The sequence below is a fragment of the Triticum urartu genome, chromosome 5, assembly GCF_003073215.2.
Source record: "Triticum urartu cultivar G1812 chromosome 5, Tu2.1, whole genome shotgun sequence".
NCBI lineage: Eukaryota > Viridiplantae > Streptophyta > Magnoliopsida > Poales > Poaceae > Triticum > Triticum urartu.
The window spans coordinates 17,263,468-17,277,239 of NC_053026.1; the positions used below are offsets into that span (position 1 = coordinate 17,263,468).

General features: G+C 43.8%; 1 protein-coding gene across 2 annotated transcripts; it reads right to left on the reverse strand.

The window, feature by feature from the left end:
• Positions 1-9,338: 9,338 nt before the first annotated feature.
• LOC125507047 (dihydroceramide fatty acyl 2-hydroxylase FAH1-like) lies at positions 9,339-13,180 on the reverse strand. 2 transcript variants are annotated; one of them, XM_048671744.1, is made up of 8 exons: positions 13,023-13,180; positions 11,472-11,546; positions 10,877-10,969; positions 10,601-10,797; positions 10,415-10,520; positions 10,005-10,151; positions 9,766-9,919; positions 9,339-9,638 (listed from the first exon to the last, which is right to left on the reverse strand). In XM_048671744.1, the coding sequence occupies exons 2-7, from the start codon at positions 11,520-11,522 to the stop codon at positions 9,800-9,802; spliced, it is 714 nt and encodes a 237-aa protein (XP_048527701.1). In that variant the 5' UTR covers positions 11,523-11,546; positions 13,023-13,180; the 3' UTR covers positions 9,339-9,638; positions 9,766-9,799. The 2 variants fall into 2 exon arrangements, with proteins under 2 accessions (XP_048527701.1, XP_048527702.1); XM_048671745.1 differs by having other exon boundaries at positions 11,472-11,540; positions 13,023-13,175.
• Between the last annotated feature and the right edge of the window lie 592 nt (positions 13,181-13,772).

The following is a 13,772-nucleotide window of genomic DNA, read 5'->3' on the forward strand; positions in this document are numbered from 1 at the left end:
TAGTTATAGTTAAACAAAAATTACTCCTATAAAGGATGCTAGTGTACCCGCCTTCATGGGCGCCTCGTCGACGGAATGAGCCTCTTGGCCGTCTCGGTCGTGTGGTGGCTTGGTGCAGTTGCCTTGCATGGACTTTCTTGTGAACCACTCTAAAACTGTGTTTAGAGCATAACCTTAATTAACCTAATTAATAGCTATGGTGTATTTTGGAAAATGCTAACACACAATATATCTTATATATATAGTATGTTAGGAGGGCCTATATATATATATATATTAATCGCAGGGAGTATGGCTGATAAGTTTCAATGAACATATAGGAGTGTAAAATAATGCCTAGGTATGAATTTTGTTGAAAATTAGGCTCTTTAATGTCAGATCAGTCATAAAACCCGTGCTAAAAGTATTGCATGCATGCTTCTTAATGCACTAGTGATATTAATTTCTGCTAGACCTCAGTGTGCGCCTCTTTGGCATGGCCGGGCTCAATTCAGATGCTGTTGGGCCGTGCTAACGGATATTTTAGTGGACATGTCAATTATCTCTCCCATTGCAACGCACGGGAATATGTTCTATAATAATAATTCATTTATAAGAACATATATTATTTTCACTAGCCACAATTATACTTGCTTGTAAATGATAACCCCATTCCGCGATGCATTATTTCAGATTTTAAAATTGATGAGTTGCTCCAGTCGACAGAAAAGTTTGTAAAAGTTTGTAGGAAGAACGTGTCGGTGTGGATCGTACGAGTCTCTCGAACCGTCGATGAACGATCCCTTGTACCACCCACAAACCGAAGATCGAAAGCACGGCCTCTCTACTTGGTTGCGAGCGTGCAACCTTAACGATCCGGCAACTCTTCGCTGTCCAGAGCTAATCGTCGCTCGAGAATTAGAGGGATAAGATTAGAACCACATAGGGCTTCTAATTATGAGGATAAGAGGATTAGCTTAGAACTAATTAGTTAACTAGGACCAATTAGAACTAAAATTAGAACTCGAAGAACTAGAGGAAGCTCCAAAACTTGTATATCAAAAGAGCACAAATCCTCATGTATATATAGGTTAGAGGGATGAGGGAGGCTGATATGTCTCCAATGTATTTATAATTTTTCATTGTATAATGCTATTATAGTATCAATCTTGGATGTTTATTATGCAATTATATATCATTTTTTGGGACTCACATATTAACCTTGTACCTAGTGTCAATTGCTGTTTTGTTGCTTGTTTTTGCCTTTTCAGAAAATCTGTACCAAATGGAGTCCAAATGCTATGAAACTTTTTGACGATTTATCCTAGACCAGAAGGGAACCTAGAAGCTTCGGGAGAAGACCTAAAGAGTCACGAGGGAGCGACAAGGCTGCCAGGGGCACCCCTAGGCTTGTGGGCCCCTCGTGGCACATATTGAACTAATTCTAGCTCTATAAATTCCCAAATATTCCAATACATCAGAGAGCCACCCGAAACACCTTTTCCGCCGCCGCAAGCCTCTATTCTTCCATGATCCCTTCTGGAGTCCTTCTTCGGTACTCTGCCGGAGGGAGAATCGATCACGAAGGGCTTCTACGTCAATCTTGCTGCCCTTCCGATGGTGTGTGCATATTTTACCACAGACTTATGGGTCCACAGCTAGTAGCTAGATGACTTCTTTTCTCTCTTTGATCTTCAATACAACGTTCTCCTCGATGTTCTTGGAGATGTACACTAGTAGACGATCGGGCATTAGTTACGGTTGGGAAAGGCCTTTAGTCCCGGGTCACCAACCTGGACTAATAAATCGGGACTAAAGGCCCCCACCCTTCAGTCCTAGTTTGCCACAACCCAGGACTAAATCCCATCCACGTGGCCGGTGCTACCTCTTGAGCTTGCGTTGGTTTTTCCCTTGAAGAGGAAAGGGTGATGCAGCAAAGTAGAGTAAGTATTTCCCTCGGTTTTGAGAACCAAGGTATCAATATAGTAGGAGACAACGCACAAGTCACCGAATACCTGCACAAACAAACAACGACTTGCACCCAACGTGATAAAGGGGTTGTCAATCTCTTCACGGTTACTTGCAAAAGTGAGATCTGATAGAGATAGATAAACGGTAAAGTAAATATTTTTGGTATTTTTGGTTTATAGATCGGAAATTAAAAGATTGCAAAGGAAGTAAATTGGAAACTAGAATTGTAGATCGGAAACTTGTATGATGGAAAATAGACCCAGGGGCCATAGGTTTCACTAGAGGCTTCTCTCAAGATAGAAAATATTATGGTGGGTGAACAAATTACTGCCGAGCAATTGATAGAAAAGCGCAAAGTTATGACGATATCTAAGGCAATGATCATGAATATAGGCATCATGTTCGTGTTAAGTAGACTCATATCTAAGAAAATGTGTTCAGTGGATAGTGGATCTACTAACACAATACTTAGGGAGATGAAGTATTTTCAGACACTCAAAAAAAGTAATGGAAGTTTCATGGCAATTGCTAGTCGATACACCATAATTGTTGGTTCTAGCCAAGCCACAATTACACTCCCTATGGGTACTAAATTAATAATTTTGGATGCTCTACTATATCTTGATTCTACTCGTACCATGCTGAGTTTTAAGGATATCTGCAAAAATGGTTTCCATGTGGAAACTAATGAAGAGAGTGGGGTTGAATGCCTACTCATAACTCAGCAAAAGGGATTTCGAAAAGAAGTCCTTGAGAATTTTCCTTCTCTATCTTCTGGGTTGTATTATACATACATTAAACCAGAGACACATATGGCGTACAAGATAGTTTTTCGGGATCTTGATAAGTTCAAGATTTGGCATGGTCACCTAGGTCATCCTGGTATTGGGATGATGAGAAAAATTATTGATGGTTCTGTTGGACACAACATAATGGATAGAAAGTTCACAAAATCATCGGATTTTGTATGCACGACATGTGCAACTGGGAAATTGATCACAAGGCCATCTTATGTGAAATTAAAGGATGAGCCACTTGATTTCCTTGAACACATTCAATGAGATATTTATGGTGCCGCCTTAAGCCATGGTGCACGCAGTATAGCCAGGATCTCAAGGAGCATTTGGCAGCGGAGAAGCAAATCGCAGCCACACGCGCGGATGAGGTCGCGATGGCTGCCATTCGTGCTGACCCCCAGATCTTGGAGGAGCACCTCGCCATCGAGGCCACCGTCGACACCTCGCGCGCCGACGCCGCGACGCGGTTGGCTGCTTTGAATGATAGTTCGTGATGTTTTCTCGAGGCCATCGTCGGTGCCTTCGACAAAGACTACGAGGTGTTTTCTCAGCATGCACGTGCTTACCTCATCTCGAGAGCCAGCGGGTTGGTTCCCGGAGCGGCTCAGGCAACTCACCACTACGACGAGGGCACCCATGAAGCGGAGGCATCGCCCTCTTCCATGTCCAAGGAGCCAATCATCATCGATATCTCTAACAATGAGGAGTAGCTTGTCTTATTAGCTCACTATAAGGACTCATGTTCAGTTTGCTAGCTACTGCCTTTCCTTAAGAAATTGTAGTGAATTGTGCTATCTACTTTTATCATGCAATCTTCTGCTCTAGAGTATATGTTCTATATGTCATGCAATGTGGTGTTCAGTTAACTATTTGGTTCAATTCTGCAAATGTGATGTTCAATTCTTCAGGGTGCAATTTTCCAAGTTGTCCAGCATGCTTGGTTTGCTTAACTGTCCGATCTTCTGTTAGGAGTATGTTATATTATGCAATGTGGTGCTCAGTTAACGTTTGGTTCATTTATTGTGGTGTTTAGTTAACTGTTTGGTTCAATTCTGCAATGCGATGTTGAATTGTTGTGGGTGCATTCTGTTATTGTATACCATGTGAGAAATAAATCGAATTTGGCTATACTAAATATATGAGAAACAAATACAATTGCTATAATTCCAAGTTGTTAAGCATGCTTGATTTGGTTAACTGTCTGATTTTCTATTAGGAGTATGTTATATTATGCAATGTGGTGTTCAGTTAACGTTTGGTTCATTTGTTGTGGTGTTTAGTTAACTGCACGTGCATGGCCCGCTATCTAATAGCACATTATTGTGCACTTGCAGGAACCATTCTAATATTTAGGTTTTTAACAATTTGGTCTTGCACATGTAGGTCCTATTGTCAGAGGTATTGACCCACTGTTCGACCATTTTTGCATATGGGGAAATGAGTTGTCCATGAATATCAATCAAGTCAAGAAACTCAGAAAGATTGTTAGGATAATGAAATTAGCGACAAAAAACAACAAGATCTTTGTCTGCACAATGAGGAATAAATCAGTTCACTACAAGATGGTACTAACTATTATACCTTGCCTTTTTTTTATTCCTTTGCCCCATTTCCAATATAGAGAAGAAATTTATGCACATCCTTGTTTTCAGGCCTTTCCAAAGTAGTTCACTGATGATTACCTCTCAAACCACCTCTATGGTCAGGAGGCGGGGAAGGTTTTCATACAACACCCACGGTTCAATATTGAAGTGTTTATGAAGAGGACGAAGGACGGACGGTCAATTCCACAGGCACTGGCCTAAAGTTGCAAAGACCTTCAACATGAATGGAGGATCAATATTCGCCTTCCGCTTCAGCAGTTTTCCAGATGAGATGCATCTGTCTTTATACCGTCTATGATGCTAATTTCAAAAGGTTCTACATGTTGCATGTGAAACTTAGTGCTGTTGCAGTTGTGTAATGGGGTAGCTGAGTGCTGAAGTTATATCATGTTGAACTCTGATGTATTTCAATTATAAAATTTTGCTTCCTTAATATGGAAATGAAATATATTATGTGCTTAATATGAATGGTAATTAGATTAATAAATGGATTATTAATGATAGGGCAATTAGCCTGCTAATTGGGTTTTGCTATTGCAAACGGTTATTGAAAAATACCGTGGGCGATGACCTCAGGCAACGCACACAATTTCAAGGAATAAACCGTGTTGGATCAATGAACAATCACATAAGACTTTCTCTTAAAAACTGTTTGCGCTAGCCCACCTTGCGCAAACGTTTACCACATAGAAATTGTGTGTGATGGACAACTTTTGTCACACAGTTTCTTATACGGACCATGTGTGATGCATTCAATAACGCAAACGATAAAATTGTTAATATCGTCTGCAATGGCAACGCTATCACAAACGATTTGACAGGAAAAATTGTGTGTGATGTAACTGTGAACGGAAACGTTTTCCTTAGAGTGACTGTGTGGGATGTACATACGAACGAAAACGTTTAGCGGGGACTGACTGTGTGGGATGTACTTGCGACCAAAAACAATTTCGCCAGTATAATTGTATTTTTTAGCTTTATTGTACATATTTCCGTATTTGAGCGCTCGCGGTCACACACGAATTCATTTTGCCGAGCGTGTGTACCAGGAGGGCATATCCCCGATGGTTTCTGGGACATGTGGGAAGGACCCCTCTATCGACGTCACTCACTAGGCGGCGGTTCCAAATGTCGTCGTGCAAAAGGGTTAAAAACCGTTTGTATAGAACTGACGCGTACCAGTGGTAGTCTGGTTTGACCTGGAGAAGTCTTTCAGTTGGTGTTTCATTGTTGATAACATGACTGGGAAGAATGTTTATGAGGTGAACTACGGTGAGAAACACCTCATCCCAAAACTTAAGAGACATAGATGCACCAGCCAAAAGAGCAAGACCAACTTCTACGATGTGTCTGTGTTTGCGCTCAGCAGACCCGTTTTGCTGGTGAGCATTAGGACAAGAAACATGGTGAGAGACGCCAAGTTCTTAAAAAAGGAATTTAATTTTTCATACTCACCTCCCTAATCCAATTGGAGGGCTATGATTTTGCTATCAAACTTGCGTTCAACGAGAGCTTGGAAATTGCGAAAAACTTGGAATACACCGGATCGCTTCTTGAGAAGATAGATTCATGAGTACTTGCTATAGTCATCAATAAAACTCACGTAATATGTATGCCTACCAACAGAAGAGGGTGCAGGTCCCCAAACATCAGAAAAAATGAGTTGCAATGGCTTGGTAGAAATACTAGTAGACACGGGATAAAGTAATTGATGACTCTTAGCTTTCTGACATGAATCACAAATTGCTTCAACATCACGCTCCCGAACATAAGGGAGCTTATTTTTCCTAAGCAATTTCTCAACTAATGAGAAGGATGCATGGCCTAAATGATCATGCCACCGTGTAGGCCATAGTTTGGTGGCACTAAAAATTTGTTTATTGAATCTTCTAATCTCCAGGATTAAAGGGTAAAGCCCACGAACGCATCTACCTTGATACAGCACATTCTTTGTTGCATGATCCTTGATCAAATAGAAGAAAGGGCGAAACTCAAGAAAGACATGGTTATCAATGGCAATACGATGAACAAAGAGAAGATCCTTTGAAGCACTAGGGACATGCAAAACAAATTGAAGATGGATTTTTCTATGAGGAGTTTTAATAACTCTGTGACCGATGTGACTGATCTTCATACCTTCTCCACTAGCAGTGTGGATGTGACCTTGCCCGCGGTATTTTTCCCACATGGTAACCTTCTCGAGCTCACCGGTGATATGGTTCATGGCACCATTGTCCACATACCAGTTTGTGTCCACGCCGTATGAGCCATTAGCTGCGCTCGCCACCCTCTCGTCTTGAGATGATTCGTGATCACCATCAAAACGATACCAGCAATCCTTAGCCGAGTGGCCAGGCTTGCCACAGATTTGGCATCGGATGGCATCGAGTCACTTGTTGGAGTTGGAGCGGCGGCCCCTGTTGTAGTAGGAGGGCCGACCGCCGCCGCCGTTGTTGCCGCTGTTCCCGCGAGCATCACCGCGGGTGTTGGTGTTGTTGTTGCCACCGCCAGTGCCTTTTCCCTTGCCGCGCGGTAGCCCTCGATGGCATGAGCCACCATTGCGGATATGCATGGCGGTGTTGGCGGAGGATCTGAAACCGCCGCCGAAGTTCGCTCCCTGGAACAAGGCCACCCTTTGATCAAAATTACTTATCTAATCAAAGAGTTCGTCAAGGGTGACTAGTTGAGTGCGGGCGTCGAGGGCGGAGACGAGAGGTTGGTACTCCATGTCGAGGCCGACGAGGATGTGGGAGATGAGCTCGTCTTCCTGGAGCGGCTTGCCCGCCGCGACCAGCTCGTCGAGGAGGGAGCGCATATGCGTGAAGTATTCCGCGATAGACTAAGTCCCCTTCTGCGTATTAGTGAGCGCGACACGGATGTTGTTGATGCGTGACGGCGATTGTGACGAGAACATGTTCGCCACTGCCGTCCACAGCTCCTAAGCATGGGCGATCGATGTCACCTGCATGAGCACCTCCTTGGAAAGATTATTTAGAAGGTAGCCAAGTACATGTTGATCTTCCCGGAACCAGATCAGATGAAGGGGATTGGGTGTGGTCTCCTCCTTCCCGTCTTTGTCCTTGGTGACGACGACCCTGGCCGGCTCCGGTATGTTGCCATCAACATAGCCGAAGGAGCCTGCACCGCAAAGCTGTGGCATGATATGTGCCCGCCAGAGGATGAAGTTGGTGCGGGTGAGTTTCTCGGTAATTTGGCCAGAGAGGGCGGTGTTGGAGGTGAAGGATGAAGCCACGGCGAAAGGCTGGTGGTGGCTAGATAAAATGGAAGAGTTAGGCTCCATATACCATGTGAGAATTAGGGTTCGAACGTCGTACCCCTTCCTGGGCGACGGCTACGAGTTTATAGCACAGGGGCGCGACTCCCTGATCGCGTACGGTTCAAATTACATCTTGCAAAACAAGGGATAAGCTAGGGAAAGATATTCAAGTTATAGAGATAGATAGGAATCCTAACAACCTAGCTAGCTACCTTCGGTGCAAGACTTGATCGACCGTGCGTGGGTGCGTGACCTCCTATCACGTGTGTTTAACAGTTGAGACCGAGCCATTTAGCACTTAGTAGAATCCTACTACATGTCCCGCTGGGTATCCATCCACCTAGTTAGCATAAATACTGGGACCTCTTTTTTTTCAGACAAAGTTAAGGACTATGGTGCTCACGTGAACCCTCTCATGGGCCGGCGGCCCACAGAATGAGCCGAACGCTTGATCGGGACCTGGTTTGCTAGTTGCGGTTGACTGGTTCATCGCGGACCATTTACTTTTTGAATAAAACTTTTACAAAAAATATAAAAAATTTCGAAAAATTAATGAATTCAAAAAAGTTCACAGAATAAAAAAAAGTTTAACGATTTAAAAAAACATCAAATTTTTTAAAAAGTTCGCAAATTTTTAAAAAAGGTCATTGTGTTTTTATAGAAAATGTCAATTTTGAAAAAAAGTTCATCACTTTTTTAAGAAAGATTCATTAAATTTGTAAAAAATTCACAGAATTGGAAAAAGTTCATCAATTTTGAAAAAAAACACAAAATTGGAAAAAGTTCATATATTTTGAAGAAAAAATCCATAAATTTGAAAAGAAAAGGTTCACGCATTTTGAAGGGAAAAAAAGAAAAAAGGAGCAGAGAGAAAAGAAAAGAAGAAAGAAGAAAGAAGAAAAGAAAAAACAGATGCAAGTAATCACACCAATTGAGCTGGTTGGTTGATTAGTGCAGCTTGCACTGAATGATGAAGTCTTTGGTTCAAATCACATCTCTCGACCATTTTTTTCATTTGAATAGAAAAATGGGTAAATTGGGCCGGGCTAGCGGGTTATGGTGTCACGCGCAGCTAGTTCATGTGCTACATGATGTTGATACAACGGATATTCTGAAGTTTTCAAAAGCTACCCCTGACGGCCTTTATTTCTTAAATAAAACAGCTAGCGGCGCTAGATCATAATCACTTGATGTAATACATTTCTTCAGAACCGTCATTGAATCTATCTCCGAAAATCACCTGTTTACACTCCATTTGTTGGGGTGATTTGCACCGCCTTACTTACAGCCCATTGTTGAGGTGATTTGCACCACCTGGAGAAGAGCTCAAGCTTCAGCTTGAAGTGTACGTCCTGCCTGAAGATGACCTTGTCCAGCCACCAATGCCACTCCTCCATCATTCCTGCCGAGTTTGGTTTGCTGTGTTGGAGCTCTTGTTCATTCTCATCGATGAGTTTCAGTTAAATTTTTCATTTTAAATGGTCCGGTTCAGTAGAGACCCAACGGCTCACATAGACTAAAAGATCTCGGTTACACCCTCCAGTGCTTGAAAAGAAGGTGCGAAGTTTAACCAAGTCACTTGAACCGTTTGAATTCAGACAAAATTTAACCGAGGGAAATGTAACAGAACAAACTAACCCTACCGTGTCTCGCTCTTCATATGCACCCCAGTTGCAGGTGGTGCTTGTCGAAAGCAAGAAAGGCCGGCAATGGAAAGAAAACCGAATGGTTCGCTGAATACTAGCAAAGCTGGTGAAACTTACAAATATATCAAGCAATGCAATTACTTAATTTGTCCCAAAAATTATACTGGCCACCAACAGCCACAAATGAACGACGCTGGTGCTATACTATTTAGATAGAAAAACCTCTGTACACATGACAACATATGCTCAAGTCTGGAACCACTCTATTCGCGACACATCATCAAGGATGTAAGCACTTCAGTGACGTCTCCGATTAATTGTTTGTTCATCCGTCCGTTCAATCCGTCATCAACCATTGGACAGTCTGCATGAGCAACGTGGTATTTATTAGTCTTCCTCTACCTTGTGTCGACACACGGGCTGAGGTCGGTGATGGAATGGGAATGTAGCATGAGGGGAGTAGAAACATGGGAATGGGGTGCGAGCCTGACCTTGATATCTGGCACTGCAAGGCGGTACAACAACTCAAGAGCTCTTGCCGGCGGTTTTCGTTGAAGGCAGCGTTCCAAACACATGGTCCCACAGGGTCGATGTTATTCCAAAGCCCTTGTTTTGGATTCTGAAGTGATGGTTCAGATGGTATTTCTGATGTGCAGCACAAACAATATGTTAGTCAGTGTACAAAGAGATGGGAGTGCTTTGATAAGCTTCAGGATGAGATAATAAGCACCTTGAGATATTTTGCTGGATCGAATGAAGGGTGGGCGTGATGCAGGTAGTAGTGTGTGCAATCATAGATCACGTAACCCAACAGGCCACCTCCAAACACGCCAGGAGTGGTAGTTGTAGTTGTGAAGAGCTTGACAAAATTCCAGAACTGGATGGACAGAGCACAAGAACAACATTAAAAATAAATACAGCATGGTAGAACAAAATGGCAAGTTAAATACATGTTCTTTCACAATCCTACAGAGGGCATCCAACTCGGTTCAAATGGCTAACACTCTTTCATGTACAGGCAGGAACTAAAAGGCTAAAGCGGTATAGAACAAGCGTGGAAAAGTGTTGCCATGCTTCAGTTGTTGGGTGCCACTAACAGTGTAGTCCTGATATTTTAACAATAAGGAAGATTATATTTACCGGATAGCACAAGATGGCTGCGGCAGTTGGTGGAAATACAAGTCGAAGCCCATCCATTGGATGCTTGTGATGGCATCCATGCAGAAGATAATGAGCCGTGTTTGTCCTGCCATGCCAAAACAGCTATGATCAGGAGATGGTCGTCTCATCTGTTAGACTTAAGCAGTAAATGGGAGCACAACTTACCAGTAACTTTTAGTATCTATGTGGAACAGGTACCGATGTAGCACGTATTCAACCAGTGTCCAGATAAATATTCCTGCCACAACCATCAGCGCTACTTCTGGAACTGTGTGGCCCATTTGGATCGATGTATTCAGGCACCAGCAAACAACAGGCAACCAAATGAGAGGAACTGCCCACCATTTCGTACGTGTTAAGAACTGAAATGAGCCATTCATCAGAACATAATGTCCGAAATTTCAGATAGATGAAGTGCAACAGAAAAAACAGAATGTTCACCTCCAATACATCATTGGCAAAAAACCGTGGCCCCTCCTTGCTAACAATTGGCTGGTGAACCCAGTCTTGATACTGTTCCTCCAGATGACCAACCTGAAAAATGACACCCAAATATTTGAATACAGAATCAAAGAGCAGGCCTGGATTTCAACTGCACCCAAACACCAAAGCTTGAACAGAAGAATTAGGCAACAGTCATGATAAAGATTACTGATACATTTGGGGATGAGCAAAGGAATTCTACAGCATCCCAATTTAACTATCATAAATTACATTTAGTACTACATAAAAATATTTACTCTACATCTTGGGGATGAGCAAAGGAATTCTACAGCATCCCAATTTAACTATCATAAATTACATTTACTAATACATAAAAATATGTACTCTACATCTTGGGGATGAGCAAATAATGTGCTTTAAGAACTAACAGCACCTGTAGCTACAAACTCTTGGTCATCTGTACTCTACACTGACTTATTCCATTGGAAAATCCACTTATACCACAATTCTTTTATTAAAACATAAAGCCAATATGCCAAATAGGCACTCAGAGTTGAAAAAACAGTGCAAAATTAAATATGGGCACATTTACCTGAAATACAAGAGGCTTGTCCAAATCGACGGTAAAGGCTTGTGCAACCATTGTCTTGGACTGTGATGACTGTTACTGTACATAAGAAAAAGTAAGAATAGAGGTATTTCATACAAAAGGTCATGAAATGTCGAACAAATAAATGATATTACAAATCCATGCAGGGCAAGATGAACTAATGGGATCACTACCGGTGTGTGACTGCTACTGTGCAACGTTCGCAGTCTGTACTATCTTCTGAATTTTTACTGTCTAAGTTGGGTAATTTTTAATTGACACTCGAGTGACAGCATACCACCATGCTCCCACATTTCTTTCATGATATGGACCCACCAGCCAGCTCTCAGTGCCCTTGATATTTAACAATTTGAGCAGCTGTTCTCAGCCAACCGATTGAACATTTAAACAAACAGAGGAGCATGTGGCCATGCCGCCCTGGCATCACTATTCTATGAGGACCTTGGGCCCAAGGGCCGAATCAGGCCTTGGTCTCAGGGCGTGGCACAGCACCACAGACTGAGAATATCCTCAGATCGTCCAGATCACATGATCTGGTTTTTTGAGTCCATTCATTACAAAAAAAGGAAAAAAGAAAACTGAAATTCCAGTTCAGAGACAGGTGCACATGGGGGCCAAGCCTTTTTGCCATGTTACAAAAATTCATGGCAATTTGACTCCAGGGCATATTCTAATAAAGCTGTGCAAGAATACAAGAGAGGCACAGCTCAGAACCCGGCTGTATGGCATCTCACGCCCCCACTGGAATCCAAGGGGAAAAGCTGTGTGCCGGCTGGGGGATTGCTTAATCACAACCCCCATAATTAGAAAACTTGTGATGGGTGGCCAGTTTAGCCTAAACTGGGACGTAACATCGCTCGTTCCAACAGTTGGCCAGCTAAATAAAGAGCATAATCAAGCAGGCATCTCACTACGCGACCGAGATTAATTGTCGCCGCATCGATTCCGTGGCTTGTACAAAAAATGTGGTCATGCTCACGCACGCATCATCCCGGACTACGGCAAGCATGATTTGGGCAACTCTCTGCCTGGCTGGTCCTCGCTCACCCAACGTAAATTTCCCAAGAGTGGACACTCCTCGTAGCAATGATGGGTCGTCGGCCGCCCATTGCGAATTTCACGAGAATCTGAATGCCGACGGGCCCTTTGACTGTTATAAGCTTAGGGGCGAAGCAAAGAATCAGAGGTCGCTATCCGGCCACAGCCACACACACGCAAAGAGAAATATGCTATGCTCGAGAGCTCCCAATGCTAAACCACCGTCGCCGTCGTCTACAGCCAAAGCAAGCATGAACAGACAGATTCTTGCCCGCGGCCAGGCGCTGTCGGCCGAAAAGAAAATTCCCAGATGCGTCAGCAGCTCCGCACTGGACGCGCGCCCTACTAGGCTCGGAGAGGCCGCTAAAGACGCTGGCTTTCCGGCGAAGGGCGACCGGCCGAGTAATGCGGCGGATCTAACCGCCGTTTCCGCCCGGATCTAGCGCCTAGTGGAAGTCCAAGAAAGAGACGGCGGGACAGGGGGGACGAACGAACCTGCTCGGCGAAATGCCTTCCGCCGACGCCGCTGGAGGGGGAGGGGCGGCGGGGGGCGGACCGGCGCGAGCGGCTGGGGCGCGCGCGAGGGAGGGGGGAGGGAGGCCGGCCGCCGCTGCTGCTCGGGAGCTCGCTCGGAGGGGAGGGGAGGAAGGCCGAAGGCGGGATGCGCTTTAGTTATAGCGGAGACGACTTGGCATGGTGTGGTGTGCTGGTCTGCTGCTGGTGTTTGGCTTTTTGTAGATCGCTCCCTGGGCTTTAGCGGTTTTGTAGGTTGGTCCTGTCGTCATGGTGGTCCGCTGGGGCTGGGCGGAGCTGGCCCGCTCTTAAAATTAGTTAGTCCATAAGTTTCGAGTACTTATTGCAAATATCACTTCCACATTTTCAGGTTGCGACAAGTGGGACGCAGCATGTGCGTCACTTGTCGCAACCTGAGAGTTTTCTTTTTTTTCGTAGATTCGTTTATTCAAAACGTTTCATCTCTTAAATCGTGCGTTTAAATCTTAAACTGTTTTCATCGTTGGATTTCTCGCTTCGAGACCTTTAAAACTAAATTCCATATTGATAGATTTCGATAAAATTTAAAAAAAAAACGAACCGGGAGCACGTATTTTTTCCCCTTCCGAAAGAGGCACGACGTGCCTCTCGCGGAAGCAAAATCATGCCTCTCACGGAAAAAGAAAACGCATATTTTTTCTGTTTCCGAGGAGGCACGGCTGTGCGTCTCGGGAAAGCACAACCATACCTCTC

Excerpts from the sequence above, each read along its gene's own strand:
- LOC125507047 (XM_048671744.1), bottom strand. The coding sequence starts at position 11,522 with ATGGTTGCACAAGCCTTTACCGTCGATTTGGACAAGCCTCTTGTATTT. Across the intron at positions 10,970-11,471 it reads ACAAGCCTCTTGTATTTCAG|GTTGGTCATCTGGAGGAACA; the intron begins GTAAATGTGCCC and ends GTCATTTTTCAG. Across the intron at positions 9,920-10,004 it reads ATCCAGCAAAATATCTCAAG|AAATACCATCTGAACCATCA; the intron begins GTGCTTATTATC and ends GCTGCACATCAG.